The 17,077-nt window shown below is 41.8% G+C and overlaps 1 protein-coding gene across 1 annotated transcript in view; it reads right to left on the bottom strand.

Moving 5' to 3' along the window:
• Nucleotides 1–17,077, bottom strand: part of F13A1 (coagulation factor XIII A chain) — a 134,938-nt gene that overhangs the window by 57,383 nt on the left and 60,478 nt on the right. Inside the window, exons 8-9 of the mRNA XM_067751911.1 lie at nucleotides 3,079–3,253; nucleotides 166–304 (exon numbers count right to left, since the gene is read on the bottom strand). Coding sequence (XP_067608012.1) covers nucleotides 166–304; nucleotides 3,079–3,253 — 314 coding nt within the window. The remainder of the gene's footprint in view (nucleotides 1–165; nucleotides 305–3,078; nucleotides 3,254–17,077) is intronic.

Below are 17,077 nucleotides of genomic sequence, written 5' to 3' on the forward strand. Positions count from 1 at the left end.
TCACTCATTAGCTAAAAACAATCTCTGACGATCAGACTTTTCTGCCTATGGTACTGAATACTCCTTAAAATAGAACAGAAAGAAACATTAGACCGACTCTGTCTCCTGGTAAATGTATGTCACTTCGACTTGATATCAGCAAATGCCCTTGTAAATCAAACTCACCACACTGAATCCTTGGTGAGTTTGGAGTTCACATTCCCATCTTCTTCCAGGAAGATGTCCAGCTGCAAATTGGCATTGTTATCATGGGCTGAGAAATAGTTGGTAACGACTCTTGCCGGTATCCCGAGGCATCGCAAAACTGCAGGAAAGAAAGATGGACCACAACTAAGCACATCACCGAGATGTGATAAATACAGAGTGAACAATCCCCTCTCAGAAGGGACCTTCTTCTTTACCAACATGGACATGTTGTTCTCAAACGTCCCGCACTGAGGAAGGGGGCCTGTTGTCAAGGATCAGGGCTGCAGAGAGAAGCCTCACTGCCTGATCGTACAAACTGCAGTTGGCACCAACCGAAGCCAGTGGGAAAGGGATCCCAGGAACAGGCTTCCAGTTGTTTAGCTGCTAATCATACGATCATCAAAGGAGGATTATTTTAGTCCAGCTCATGGACTAAAATTTCTGAAAATAAAATTTAAAAACCTCAGCTAATAGGAAGTTAGGAATTTACCAAGCAGACCCTCAGTGCGGTTTGCTTTCCCGGCTGGAACGTGCTCTTGTGACACTTGGTGGAGGGTGACAGCACAGATTCATTTTAATCATTAGATAATAAATTACCTGGTTGCATCTCTTGCCGTATATGCACCTATCGATTAAACTTAATCCAAATGCCCTCCCTGGCTGCCAGGACGCCAGACCTCAGGGCTCATTGAAAATAATTCAGCTGACACTTTTAAGATTAATGAGTTGCCTTCCTTTTTTTTTTTTTCCTCTCAGAATTGTTTAGCATTTTTAACCAAAGACCATCCACCTCCTTCAACAGAACAACCTTGGAAGTCCAAACTTGAATCTGGTAGAGACTCAAGGGTCCTCATTAAATGACTGAACCTTGTTTTAAATTAATTTTTATTGGAGTGTAGTTGGTTTACAATGAGGTGTTAGTTTCTGCTGTGTAGCAAAGCGAATCAGTTATACAGATACATGTATCCACTCTTTTCTAGATTCTTTTCCCACACAGGTCATTACAGAGGATTGAGCAGAGTTCCCTGTGCTCTACAGCAGGTCCGTATTAGATATCTATTGTATATATATAGTGGCGCGTATATGTCAATGACTTAATCTTAACACCCCAAACGTCACCGATGGCAGCCACCACCCGCCTCTCACTTCCATCTTCCTCTATGATTTACAGCCCCTACACTTGCTACAGTTTTACCAAAGAAATGATTGGCACTCTAGCTCTATTTCTAGCTTAACACTAATTCACGTGATTACAGAATCTGCCGAACTCATAATTTTAAGATTGGTGAAGTTTGACATGGGGACACCAGTGCCTCCTTCCCTCCAAATGTCCTTTTCAGGTTTATCCTCACGGTGACATCACACGTTGGGCCTCTGCCTTTTCTTATCACCAAAGCCGGTGTTTAGGAAGAGATTCGAGGACCCTTTTATACAAAAGGCATACATGAATGGAAGGCGTTTACTATTTTATCTGGTTCTAAACCTAAAGGAATTACACTGGGAGAGTGAAACTGCAGACATCAGGAGGACGTGGGGAGTCCTTTCTCTTTTCCTGGGATCATTTCATAAGAGAGGCTGCCTCTACTGAGCACCTGTACTTAGACTTGGCTTGGGAGCCATGGGGGAGGGGGGCCTACCTCCAACTGGTAGCCCTCCGTGAAGTTCAGGCTTCCATGTGGAGCTTGAAAGACCAGCCCTTCTAGGACACTGACACATTGGCTACAATGCCGTTCATTGCTCCCAGGAAATATATATTCCTTTAGCCCTTCGGTATACGCAAATGGCTAAGAAAATAATCTTATCCAGTTTGACGCCATGGAGAAACAAAACACACAACCCAAACTCATGTTTTCTTTCCACTTGGATCTCTGACTAATTCTTAGACGGTCAGAACTTTGAGCTGAAACTGACAGGCTTCATAATCATTTATAAAAAAATAGTCTCATCCTGGCTTCCAGCCTCCAGATCCTCCTTGATTTTTCTGATTAAAAAACATGCTAACTGGGTAAAACAGTCTTTATTAATGAGGCAGCAGGAAGGACACTTTGACTTGCGTTTAATGTTTTGTTTTTTTTTTTTACAGGGCTGTAGAAATGGCGTGTTAATGAAAATCATTACCAATGATGAAGACATTCTGAAATAAATGTTTTTTAAAAATACCCACTGAATTAACAATAACATTGTCTGGGCCGGGACAGACAAATGCCACATTGAAAAATGATGCATGAGGCTGAAGAGAACAATTCTGTTCCCATATGTTTTCCTCTATGGATTGGATATTGGGTGGATTAAAAGCAAAAGGGGAAGCTGGGGAGTGCAGATCGTTCATTAAGTTCTGGTATCTAATTGCTCAGGGGCATTGAGACTCACATACAAGAATGAAGATGAACCCACCTGCCACAGTCCCTTCCACAGCTGGAGTAAAAACTAAGCAGGTATGTTTAGAAAATTCTCAGTGATAAACAGTAAGCAAATAAGCATATTTACAAAACTGCTCAATAACAAGCGGTACATAGCTTATTATTTATTATTTTAAATTTTGCTAATTGAGCCTTTTAAAATGTGGGGATTACTAAGAAATAAAACGGCATAGCCTTTCCCTCACATCCTTACGTGGCCCTGGAGACGCTCCAGTTCTCTGGGTATTGAACGATGGATTACGTAGGAAATAGTCCATCATTCTTTCTATAAAGCTTCGGCAGTCAAAGAGAAACTAGGACCATATTTGGCCAAGTACAATTTAATTATGTATTGACTGCATCCCAGAATAGCCACCCACAAATTCTATAGGTGCAACAGAGCTTGCTAGGTTGCTTTGCCAGGTTATAGATAAGATGTCTTAAGGTGAAATTTCCTTTGCATTAAAAATATATTACTCAACTGGATACTTACATGTGTTAAAGACACCAGCAAAAACCCAGCACTGACCATAGCGGACTGGATTCTCAGAACTCCTGTATTCCAACAGGATGTCAACACTTCCAGTCCAGGCTGATGGGGGGATGCCATAAGCATAGACATTGTCCCAGCATCCAGCGATGACGCCTTCATCATCCTTGGCATTAATCTAAATGAGACCATGAGAGGTGAGAAGGGGTCAAGGTCATTTAGAAGAGTCCTCTCCAGACTCTGACACTGGGCAAGCTAAGGTTTCCAGTGCCTTCTGTATTCCTGCATGATGAAAACAGTTCCACTTCTGTTCAGTTCACTGTTATTTGTCAGGGAAAGTGATGTGATGATGAGAGTGTGAGGGGAAACCAAATAACCAAGAGTCCCTGTTCTATAGCGTATGATTGTCGTAAGGTGGTGTTGAAAAGCAGGCGGGAAGAGTTGTCATGTTTTCTCACGTGCTTGGGAGAAGATACACACAGGACCCTTGGTCTGGTTGGAATAGAGCTGGAGAATGTGTGAGGAAGAGAGGAAGAAGACCTGCAAAAGAAGACGGCTCAAGTAGGGATCTTGTCTCGAAAGAAGGAGAGTTAAAAGCTGACAAATGACAGAAGATGTTAGAGTGGGGGCCCAGAGTCTCATGGTCTAACGAGTTTTGACTTTGAGGATGAGTGGCAGACTCTAATAAATTGAAAAAGTAAGCAGATGCTGTCATAGGAACCATTAAGAATTAATAAGAAATTAGATTCCCATGGGTGCCTTGCAGAGTCTGTCTTTTAAGAAGTTGCATTACAGAAGTATTTTCTTTATGACTGCTTAAGGTGATTAAAGTTGCATAATTTTGTTATTATACATAAAGGGCCTGGGGTATTATAATACATAAAGGGTCTGGGGTATTATAGTTTAAATATAGAGAGGAGACTTAAGCAAAGAATGGCAATCGAATATTTGGGAAAACCTGGCTACACGTTCAGACCACAGCCATTTGGTAGCGGCAGACCTGAAGTGCAGGAATCTTTCGTGTTTAGATAGTAAAATGGGGGAGGAATAAACAGTTTCAAGGCATCCTGTCAGTTTCTTGGGGGGTCACTGCTGAGTCTTACTTCTCTTGCTGTAGCTTTCATTATGTTTAATTACAGTCAGAATTTCTAGGTGGGGAGCATTGGGAGTTCTTCCAAAAACTGATGGTAATTTAACAATGTTTATACGTTGACATGACAATGGTTTATAGACTTGCTCTTCAACATGTGGTCTGTGGACCAGCGGCAGTGGAATGCCCGGGAACTGGCTGGAAATGCAGAATCTCAGGCGCCTCCCCAGACCCACTAAATCAGAGCCTGCCTTTGAACAAAATCCCCAGGTGATTTTTGTGCACATTAGTTTGAGAAGCAGAGGTTCAGACTACACTGAAAAGACATTAGTAAGCAAGGTAGAACATATGATTGAAGCAGGTGTGTTTGGATTATGACAACCATAGAAGAGATATTAAAATATGGTGATTTTTCTATGTGTTCATGGCCTTGCTAATTAACAGCCCACCCCCAGCACTTGCCCAGACCCCTCTCTTAGGCTTGCTGAGTTTAGTTTTTATAAAAGTCTATCCTCCCCAGTGGGTCGTGAGTACATTGAGAACAGAGATGAAAATCGATGCCTTTCTGACTTCTAACAAGTATTGGCAAAGAGCAGGTGCTCAATAGCTGTTGAATGATCCGTTGTGTATTCAACAAGCATATAGGCATTGCACATCTGAGTAAGAGCTTCTCTGTGAAAAGAGATGGTCTAAAACTCATCAAGCAGAAGTAAATGTTACCAATATTAATACAGAAAGATGTACAGGGAGAGTTGGGTCCCAACAGAAGGAGTAATCAGTTTTATTAGATTGGAGGGTGTGGTGACGGTTGTGGGCTGGATAGGGAAAATGACATGAAAGCTAGGTCTGGAGGGGCTGAGGTCCAGAAAAGGTTATCTACATGGTAGAGAGAATTTGAATAATTGCTTTGTGTCATGAAGAAATATGGCAACTTCAGGGACCTACTGCAAGTATCATGTAAGTAGGCAATATTGGACGAAGTAGAAACTACTAGAAGAAAACACTTAAGCTGTGCAAGCAACTTCTATTTTTCCCCTTTGACTCTGTCCAGTTAGGTTAAAGGGAAGGTAACTACCCAGTTAATTTGTTTAATGTAGAAAAAAATGAATCCGTTAGAGATTACTGAAGGACCCCATTCAACTAATTGCAAACTCCTTCCTTTGAGGTTAACTTTGACTTTCTCCTGTAACTCCATGAAATGACTGGAGTGCAGCAGGGTTTAGACAACAATTTTGGTTCTATTCATGATCAATAATTCTCCTTGCAGTTGAATTGATTATTTACATCTACATCAATTATAGTGACGCCTGAAGAGTGCCTTGGTAGGCTATGATGTGGTTTGGTATTTGTGAGTAGGTAGGTTCAGCTTTAACTCACATTACCAGATTCTTATCCTTATCATTGAGAAATAGGGTAGAGCAATGAATCTCAGAGGTAGAAGTTCCTAAATTATGGTTCTGATGACTGATTTTCAAACAGACAGCCATTAATTAAAAGTGTTATTTATAGCATACAGCTGAACCCAATCAGCCTAAGGGAAGAGTAAGGAAAAAAAGAGCTCTCTCCTCTACAGACCTTTTAATTCTTAATGCTGAGCTGTTCCCCTGTTGCTAGATAAATCACAACTCTCATTTATTAGCATTTAGCCAGATTAGCTACCTTTTTCTAATTAGAATATTGATTTCTGGGGAGCCCAGATTCGGAAAGAGACACGTCTTTAGTGACAGATGTAAACGGTTAAAGTAATAGCCCCCTCCCTAGACAACAAGATATGTTTGGGGGACACTTCAAGGGCATGCTGGTCCCTTGTCAGTCCACAGCTGACTGTGAGCACCTTGTCATGAACTCTGAGTTGAACCAGTGACAGAATGAAATGTCTCCGTCTTGCATCACTGGTGGTCAACAAGAAAATATGAACCCAGGACTTTGGACAGGGAGCATTATTCAACTTCATTAAGGTTTCACTAAACTGTCCTCTCCTGATACCTACAATATTGGACAAAATTTAAAACCAGCCCCTTTGAAAGTCACTGTCAGCCACCACAGTGGCATAACGTAATTCAATAAACTTCAAAACCTGGTCCAAGAAAAGGGGAGGATTTTGGAGTGCGGCAGAGGGGCAGCCTGGCTCAGCTCTAACCCTGACCACCAGGGCTTCAGAAGCCCTACTGTCAAGTCACCAAAATCCTGAGGTTGCTCATTGGTATTTCCAAATCTGGAAAGAAACAAACTGGATTAAAATGCTGATCTTTTCCTTGTTCTGACCAGGATCTTGGAAATGACTGTTGTGGAGAAGTGGGTGAAAAAGGGTCTGCATCCCTTGAAAGGTAGAGGTTCTGGGACTACAAAGGAGAAACGATACAAAGCCTGTGAGTTATCTCCATGTGGGAAGGAGATCTACCTCCAGTTAGGTAGAGTAGGTTCTAGAATGAGAAATTTAACAGAATCCTAAAAGAAAGAGCAGAGCCCAAGGATTTTAACAGGGTTTGCCATCTCGTCAGCTAAACTCCCTCCTCTGCTTCAGTCTGTCTCAGGGTACAAAAGAGTAGAACGAAATACACTGGCCTCAAACTGTAGTTCAGAGGTTAAATCAAACTCATCTTCGATTGGAGAGTCAAGATTTTATCTACAGTATATTACAGCAAATAGGACACTTGGAGAAGAGTTATGCAAGTATGAGCATGAATAAAAAGAAAAGCAAAGAGGAAAGAGAGAGAATGGAAAAACTATACATAGAAGAAAACAAAATTAAGGAACATAAAGGAGTTTCTCACAACCTCCTAGGAGATCACAGACCTAAAGGAACACACTGGGCACCAACTCACATCATCATGCAACTAAAGATAAATTATAAACTCTAAGAAACAGAATAGATAATGTTCAAAATAAAATTAATGGCATAGGGGAAAAACTTGAGGTGAAGAAAATGCTAATGAAAAAGATAAAGAGATGAAGTTATTAGAGAGAAGCTAATAGTTATGGAAGACAAGGATGATACAACATAAGGATAATTAGTATCCTTGAAATAGAGAACCCAACAAATAAAACAGAAGATATATTCATGACATAACATAAGAAAATTTTACCTAATTGAGGAAAAATTTAATCTATACATTGGAAGAGCAATCTGAGCTCCAGGGTAATGCAGAACACTCGTTACCTAGGAACTTTAATTAATTAATCTAGTTGAACTTAAGCTTAAAGAAATCATTGTTCAGTCCTACAGACAGAAAATGCAAATTAACAATAAGGGGGAAATGGGGCTGTCTTTAGACTTCTCCAGAACAACCAGTTGGTATCATCCACATTTGCATCGTCCTGAGAGGAGGGTGGACCCAAGAATATTATGCACAGCTAAGCTGTTCTGTGAGCGTAAGGACAACCAGCACACATTTTCAAACATGAAGGATCTCAGAGAACACAGGACCCATCACAACCCAACCACTTGAAAAGCGATATCAAGATAATTAAGGGATGAATCCAGCACAGATCCCAGTAACAGAGACTCTGTGGTAAAGATCCAGGGGTGAGAAAAATCCACATACGTGCAAAAATCTTTGGGAATCATAGTAACAGAATGAATATGAATTTTAAAACTTGATAATGTAAAAACAATGATAATCCTAAGAAAAAATTAGACCTGAGGGAGGAAAGGGGAAAGGAAGAATGGAAGTGCTGTTTTAATGTGTTCATCTCTCTTAGTTAACCAACACTACCTAAAACATAATTGAAAACATATAATTACTTTACTTTGTACAAGAGTGTTCCTAACAGCTTTATTCATAAGAGGCCCAAACTGGAAACATCTCAGATGTCCATCAGCAGGTGAATAGGTAGACAAACTGGGATATAGAATACGATAAAATACTGCTTTTGCCAGTGCAAAGGAACACATCGAAGACACGTGCAAGAATTGATTGAGTAGAAGAAGTCAGCCCCAAATAGTACATACCGTATGAATCCAGTTATGTGAGATTTAAGAAAAGGCAAATCAGGCTTCCCTGGTGGCACAGTGGTTAAGAATCCGCCTGCTAATGCAGGGGACGCGGGTTCGTGCCCCGGTCCGGGAAGATCCCACATGTCGCGGAGCAACTAAGCCCGTGCGCCACAACTACTGAGCCCGTGTGCCACAACTACTGAAGCCCGCGTGCCTAGAGCCCACGCTCCACAACAAGAGAAGCCACTGCAATGAGACGGCCGCGCACCACAATGAAGAGTCGTCCCCGCTCGCTGCAACTAGAGAAAGCCCACGCGCAGCAACGAAGACCCAATGCAGCCAAAAAAAAAAAGTCAAATTTATTGTAAGGAATCAGAATAGTGGTTGCTTGCTTCTGGGGATGTGGAATGATTACAAGAGAGCACGAGGGAAATTTCTGGGCTGATGGTAATGTTATATTTTGGTTACATTGGGGTAGTGATTACCCCAATCAAAACTCATTGAATGTTACATTTAATACCCATACATTTCACTGTATGTAAATTTAACTTCACAAAAAACACATAAAAACCACAGGAACTAACCCTAACCTATACTGCGAAGCGTATAACCACTGTCTGCAAACGTGCTCTGCTGTAAAGACTTGACACAGGCTCTGACAGGAGTTGGTAATTAGCTTCATTTCTTATGAAAATCTTTATAACTAGAGACTATTAACCTTGTCTCCCTTGGTAACTGAGGATTCTTATTTGGCCCAAACATATTTTACTAATTGACAGTTGTGAAAGAAATAACAAAAGGTGGACCGAGAGAGAGAGAGAGAGAGAGAGAGAGAGAGAGAGAGAGAGACAGAGAGACAGAGAGACAGAGAGACAGAGAGACAGAGAGAGAGACTGAGATCTTAAGCTTTCCAAGCGCTGTCTGCTGTTTTTCATTGCTATTCTGCTACTGTGTGGGGCAGGGCTGGTGTATAGAATGGACCTCCAAAAATATCTGAATGAACGACTGGATGGATGAATAGATGAATGGAAAAGGGAAAGAGCAGAACAAGGGGAGGAAAGGAAAAGGGTGCCAAGGGAGAGGAGAGGGGAAGGAGAGAGGGCAAGAAGGGAGGCAAAGTGCCCTGAGATCGCATATCCTAAAGGGCGGTGCTGGCTTTGCTGCATTTCTATTTATCCATCCTGGGGATGTCTGACCCAGGAGACCAGAGCAGCCCTGACTGCACAGCTTGGAAGGAGTGCTGAGAAGCAGCCCCGTGTTTCAGAAATAGCCAATGTGATTACAAAACAGATGTAGCCCTGAAACCTCATTCCGGGAAGCAATTCAGGGAAAGCAGACATTTAGATTGACTGTGATTATCACATTCGAGAGATGCCTTGTAATAAATGTCTGTTTTGCTCCCAATATATGGGGAGCACAGGCCTAAGAAATGTAACCTTAATAATTGAGAAGCCAAGCTGTTTGCCCACAAATGGAAACTTCATTACATTGCTAGTTTTTAACCACAAGAGAAGAAAATGATATCTGAACAGTTCATTTGTCTCCTGAACCCCTCCACCCCAACTTAAAAGAGAAGGATTGAATGAGACAGGGCTTGCAAAAGGCATTACTTTTGTACCCAAGGAGGTCATGTGATATGGAGAGAGGACAGGCAGAGGACAAATACAGGGGACATGTAACATCGTGTGTGGAACAGTGGGGTCAGGCAACCTGAGATCCATTTCCAGTTTGACCGGTGACCTTGGATAAGTCATTTAACTTCCTGATACTTCTGTCTCTTCACCTGCACATTGGTTATTTATGAAACGGATACGGTTTCTCAAAATTGGCTATGAAAACAATTTCCGTTAGGTAAATTCTATTTTCCTACGGGCTTCCAATATATTTGTCGATTGTTAAAAATTCTTCGATAAACAGAAATGAAAATCCCTGGTGAACGAGGTGACCTTATGGCATTATGTTTAGTTTGAAAGGTACTAGAGATCGTCCTGACTCTGTACCTCCCATTCATCAGTGGATTCCCTTAGCCATTCCTAAACCTTAGGAAGGTCTCCCGTGCTTGTGGGTACCTTGACTCCAACTTTAAGATTAAAAAAAACTTATTAGAATTAGTATTTTACCCTGTTGAACTACAATCAACGTTTTTCGTTAATCCTAACCGGTAGATTCTCCAAAGTTGCCACCCGTGGGAGCTCTTGATTGAGACTGGAAAGGTTATCAAGAGCAACAGAGACCTCTAGCTTTTTCTTCTCTACCAGAGTGAGGAATGTCATTCTTGACATTCCTGGGCATGAATCATGGAGAGAGAAAATAACAATTTAAGATAAGAAAGCAGATAGGGTCAGAGCTCCAGGATCTCTGGATGGGGGCTGAAATCCACGAAGGAACGTACATCTGGCAAATGGTCGCCAGCCTGGAAATTTTAACTCTTAGGCATCTGCAAAATTATGCAGGCGTGTGAGTCATTTTGCCCCTTTTCCAAAACACCAATGGAAGTCATATCTTTACCTTCAGAGGGGGCACCGGGTCACACTGAGTGCTGGTACCACTCCCATTAGAAGTTCTGTTTGGCCGTTAGATAAATCTCTGACGCGAGAATGGGGAAACAAAATTATTATTATGTAAAAATGCTTTTTTGATAGAGGAAATTTTTCCAGAAACAAGATCCATAAGGGGAAACGCGAAGAAGCTCCTCGGTGGGGAAATGGTTGGGGACAATGGCTCTCAAGCACCGGAGTCCTCAGGTTTCTCCAGGACAATTCACTCCAAGAAAGGGGGTTTTAGCTGCTTATAAAACAAAGGAGCAGTTATATAGTGCTTTAACATTTGTATTTATTTTTTTTAAATAAAAGTTTTAGGGAGCTATGCTTTGGCTGGTCTGTAAGATCAGGGACTAGACTTCATGTATTTATTTCTGATTCTAAAGTTCATTTGGGGTAGCTGGGTGGAATTTCTAACCCAAGTGAATGTGTAAGTGTAGTCTGAATGGTTGAAATAGTTCGTTGCTGAATGTGAAGCTTTCTACAAGATGACCAAGTAAACAACTGGGGAAAAATAAAAACGCCGTTCTGTAGTAGCTTCCTGTGAAGCTGCTTAGCAAAATATCAAAGGAGTGATGTCATGACTGTCTTTTTCATGCATGGAAGAAAAAAAAAAACAGTCTAAATACTGGGACAAGAAGAAGGGGAAGAAAGATGGACAAAGCGAAAAGTAGCTTTATTTTCAGTGTATCTGTGAGATCATGTATGCTCGGGGATCAGAAGCTCTGAAGTCCACTCTGCCTGCAAGGTCTACAGTCATTCGTCTTGTGTTGGGCCCTAGGGAACTCCAGGACCTATACTTCCACTTGTGGTCAGTTTGATTTACTAGCTGGAGTGCAAGATTTCCTTTTTATAACACTAAAGAGTACACCGAACATGACTGGTTAAAAAAAAGTTCAATCTTGAGTCAGTTCCCAAAAGGCACAGTTAGAATAGGGTATTAATGGGGATTAATGATGGCATCGTGTTTCGATGTTAGCAAAAGACCAGGGTTAAAAATAAATGTATACACCTCAAGGGAAGCAGGAAAGCCTAGGCTGGCGGCGGTGTAAAGACCGGTATTTGAAAATATGTCACTGGTATATTGATATTTTTTCTTCTCTCCCTCCTTCCAAAATTTCCCCCAAAATGTCACTTTTTTAAAAAATTGTAGTTGAAACAACTAAGTCCCCAGAGGGGCAAGTTTCCCCTGACTACATGTTCCTGCAGTGCTTTTGGTGATGGCTGTTTGGGTATAATTTCCACCAAGGAAAAAGGGTTTCCGTGAATGGTAGCATGGCTTATAATTGCCCGGGACCCTTGTCAGTTATTCTTCCACCTTTTCACCCAATATCCCAACATTTGTTAGGTCACTGCTTTGTCCTGGGAAACTCTGAGGAAAGCTTGAGAGGTTTGCTTTCTCCTACAACCCTATGCTTATTACATCAGAGACTTTGCCATAGTGTGTTGAAAGGTTCTACTTACAAGTTTGTCTTCTCTGTTAGACTATAAGCTCTCTGAAGGCAGAAACTATGTTTGTTTTTACAACTGTACCTAGACTGGAGATTCTCCATAAATACTTGTTGAATGAATGAGTTACTACTGAGTGTTTTACTACCATGAGCATCATTACAGCAATTACTACCATCACTGTCACCAATCCCACCATCAAACCATATTTGGTACGTAGTCTTCTTTGGGAACTCTTTCCCCAGGGACCCAATGCCCCTGGCTATTTAGAATTCTCTGATTTATGCCTTTCTTCACTCATTCCCCTATTTCAAAATTCACCTGTTCTGGAACCCATTCTCTTGGGTCCTTCTTTTCTAGGAGCTAGGCACCAGCGACCAGTGACCTTGGATAAGTCATTTAACTTCCTGATCCTTCTGTCTCTTCATCCGTACATTGGTTATTTATGAAATGGATATAGTTTCTCAAAATTGGCTATGAAAACAACTTCCATTAGGTAAATTCTATCTTCCTACTGGCTTCCAATTTATCTGTCAATTGGTAAAAATTCTTCAATAAACAGAAATGAAAATCCCTGGTGAATGACGGATTAACATGAGGTACGAATTGTGTCATTGGTGCTTGTGTGTTGGGGGTGGCCGTCTAAGGTCTAATATGACCTGAGAGCAAGGACAATATCTAGTTCCAGCTCAACCACGTATTTTTGTGTGACCTTGAGCGACATCGTTTCCAAGGGCCTCCACCCCTTTACCTAGAAGACCCCTGGAGAGTCGTCCACATCTCATGTACTGGTTCTGTGTGCATTTCGACACAGATCTCCTGTTAGTAAGTCTCAACCCAAAGGAGGGAACCTGCACCGAGGTGGGATGCTAGGGCTTCCACAGTGAATAAACAAGCAGTATCCACAGGGCCAGCGGCCACGGCAGGGCCACTATGGGAGAACTTCTCTGCCCAGAGTTGCTGCCACACCCAATCAGTCACGAGGCAGAAGCAGGTAGGGACCAGTTACCACCCAGCAGTAAAGGCAGGCTATTGTCACCGTCTCTCCTTTCCCCAGGACCCTGCTGTTCCTGTCACGTGGCATAGCACACCTGTCTTGAGAGGGTGACCGGGGCTCAGAGTCCATGTCTGGTTACTTCACTGTAATTCAGGGTCCGTGATGGAATGTTTTATTAGTGCCCCGTGAGCAAAGTAAGCTTTCAGATGGCACAAAGCATCCTTCTAAAGTTTTCCTGGCACATTTCCTAGCAATTGTCCTGGTGAGGACTGTCACATAAGATACGAGGTGGAAAGCAAACAGTAATCCAGTAGTTTAAAGGAGGAAGTATAACTGTTGATACTATGTATAAAATAGATAACTCCTGAGAACCTACTGTATAGCACAGGGGACTCTACTCGATGCTCTGTGGTGACCTAAACGGGAAGGAAATCCAAAAAAGAGGGGACATATGTATACGTATAACTGATTCACTTTGCAGTACAGCAGAAACTAACACAACGTTGTTGTTTTTATTGAAGTATCAGGAAGTTAAACGATTTATTCAAGGTCGCAAGGTCACTGGTCACAAAGCAACTATAGCCAATAAAAATCAAATAAATAAATAAAATTTAAAAAATGAAAAAAAAGGAGGACGTATAGCTTTGGGCAAGGTTTTTCTTTTTTCTAATCTCAAAAAATTTTTTTCTCTCTTAAATCCATCTGCAGTGTAGCTTCGGTACAATGTACCACTCACTATTCAGAAAAACCTAACTAAAAGTTCGCTTATGTGAGGTTATAGCATCTCAGGACCAATCCCCAGGCAATGAGCTTTATAGGAGTTTTAGACTTTCCTGTACTTTAGACTTTCTTTCCCCTGGGAAAACCCAATAGCCCAAGGCTGTCCAGATTGTCATAAACTTTCCTGATTTTCACATCAAAGTGAAGTAACAGCAACTCAAAAGAACTAAATATTGAATTTATAAAGGGAAAAAATAGAAGAAAGAAGAACATTGTTTTGAAGGAGAAAAGGGAGTTCTTGCTGCCACCGGGAATAACAAGTGTGATTTGAGTACAGAGACAAAATTTCATTTTAAAGATAAAGGAGGCCCCGAGAGGCTGAGTGATTGGCCCTGCGTCACATAGGAAATTCGCGGAAGAGTCAGAACCCAGAGGTCTGATGTGACCTGGACCCGGGCCTTCCCGCAGGATGCTGCCTCCACTTTCTCTCCAGCAGAAGAAGGAAAGCCAGGAGGCTTTGAATAAGGTAAGAAAAGAGATCCTCTACGCAGGCAAGAAGAGAGGGTTACGTTCATCGCACAGGCAGGGAAGCTGCGCCTCGGAGGGGTTTGGTGCTGTGGCCCTCACTGGGGGGATTTTGACCCAGAGGGACATTTGGAAATATCTAAAGACATTCTTGGTTGTCACAACTCCTGGCATTTCTTGGGCAGAAGCCGTGGATACTGCTAAATATCCTGTCGTGTGTAGGATACCCCCATAGCAAAGAACGGCCCAAGGTTGTAAACACTAAACGACAAAGATTTTTATCTGGGGACGGTAAAGCCAGATTCAGATCATCCTCGTCATCACCCTCATCAGAAAGTTAGATGAGTCAGATAGTAACCTGAGTTATTATCTGTGCTTCGTACAGCACCGAGCACCCATCTACTTTCTGCAAATTCCTGGCCAGGCTTCAGTGCCAGACTTTGCCGTGACCGCAGGAAGCAAATGTGTCTTTGGGGCCCCAGTCACCTGCTCTTGCCTCCTGTCCCCTCTCCACCCGCTGCAGGTGCCCAGCCAGGACCAGGCTTCTCATCCCACTCCTTCGTGGCAGTAACTGAGCCCGGAAATCTCTGCCTTCCATCACTGTCACCTTGGCATGAACTGCAGTCAGTGTGCTACCCCTCCCAGAGAATTTGCATGTCGCGGTGTATCCTGTTCCAGTATTTGTATCCTATGAAAGGAACTTCCTGCCTCAGTGACCAGGCTGGGGAGATGATGGAAAGCTTTTAAAATGACCATACAGCTCCTTCTGTGCCCCCTAGAAAACACCCACAGGCCTATCTGCTCGGACCCAGGGCTCTGGCTAGACTCAAGCAACTTCAGAACATTTTCTTTCTGGGCTCCCTAAATACATCTTCTCATATTTTAAAGCAAATCTTTATTGAGAAATTTGAGGGGTTTCTGTTTTGTTTTTTTCTTTCAGTCTTTGCTTAACTTCCCTCAGCAATTTCATGATAGAGTTCCAGGATTTGTGAACAGGAGAGGAACTCCCTGAGTGACCAGAAAACAATTGACTTTTTGGGAAAGTTGCATATTTTTTATTCATTTTTGGAGGCTCAATATTTTATTTTCTAAAATCATTATAACTGAATAGATTTTGGAAAGATTCACAGAGCTCTTCTAAGGATTAAAAGACATAAGAGATATAAAAAGATTTTGAAAACTCTCAGACGTATATTTTGTGTATGTAAACGATGGTGCTGGTGGAAATAGAGATATTGCCCAGGGTGGGCCTCTCCCCTAACACCCAAGGCCCCTCCCTCAAAAAATAAAACCAAACCGAACCCCCGAAATTGATTCTGTCCAGTTCTAAACCTTGTGAGTTATAGATTTTCAAAATCAGAACTTCATAGGATTTTATGATTAATACGATCTCAAGGCAATTTGCATTGGGATTCTCTGCTTAATTCAAGGCTTAACAGCTTCCATCTGGCCAGATGCCACCATAGTGTTGGGTTAGCTGCTTCCTGTTTGCGTCCCTCTTGCTTTGGCTTGTGTTAGGTAGTGATTTCTAGACTCGTACATATACCCACAACATGTGAGTAAGCTCGGCTTGACGAACGTGTCATTTCAGAGTGCCTAAGAAGGAATTAATTTCTATCTAACCACTGCGACAACTGCTTCCCGTCCCACTGCAAACCTGTCATGATGACTTTACAGGAGAAAAGGGAGAATTTTGTCCATGAAACAGGGAAAACAGTGACTGACTGCAGGTCTAATGCATGTTGTAATAAATAGCTATTATAAAGAAATTCCCAAATTCTTCAGAATCCATTGTCTTTTCACTTGCATAGTTTATGTTGCATACATAAACTAACAACAGAAAACAAAACTGCCTTTAGATATTAGTTTTTACCTTCTCTTTTTAAGCTCCATTCTTCTTAAATTTACACATAGCCTAGTTGCTAATAAAACAATCTTTGTTCTTAAGAGCTAACCATAAATTACATTTCATATCATTCTCAGTCTAATATCTTTATATAAACAATATTTGATTTTGATTTTATTTAACTTAAACCAAACCCAAAGACAGCATTCTTTCAGATGGATTGTTTTTTTAAATAAAGCTTAAGGAAACTGGTAACAAAAAGGAGTATTTGTTGCTCAGTCTTTGATGGTGTGAAATAGCATCTAGCTTGATGTTTTTTTCGGGAATAATCTGCTCGTCAATCAGATTTGATTCGCTTCCATGCACCAAGGGCAGGATCTGTGTGTGTGGCACGTTGGTACGGTCCAGGGCTGCACAGGACCCGGTCCGCACGTCAGTACAGTCCAGGACCTGGGCAACACAATTAATTCACCGCCCAGACCTGACCCCTAACCTTCCCACTCATGAGAATTGTATCTCCTCTCTCAGGAAGCCGTTCCGTTGCAGGGTCTGTGCATTCCCCGAGATGTTTCAGGATGTCCTGCAGAGACCAGCAAGGAAGGTAGAAAATGTCTAGCTTTGGAGTCAGCAGACCTGGGTTCTAGCTGAGGCTTTGTCACTGACAAACTGTCATCACACTGTTTCCTAACTTGTAAAATGGCGTGGGTAATGCCACCCCCTCCCCACTTATCTCATGTGAGTACTGTGAAGAATCAAGGTCCATTTCATAAACTATAAAGCCCTGTGGTGAGGTATCATTGAAACAGAAGCTAGGATTAGTCATTTATTTCTTTACTCTTACTATGGGTGTGAAAATGTAGAAAATTTCCATCTTGCGGGGTTTTTTTTTGATGCTCTT

Source organism: Pseudorca crassidens, chromosome 10 (genome assembly GCF_039906515.1).
Source record: "Pseudorca crassidens isolate mPseCra1 chromosome 10, mPseCra1.hap1, whole genome shotgun sequence".
Classification (NCBI taxonomy): Eukaryota; Metazoa; Chordata; class Mammalia; order Artiodactyla; family Delphinidae; genus Pseudorca; species Pseudorca crassidens.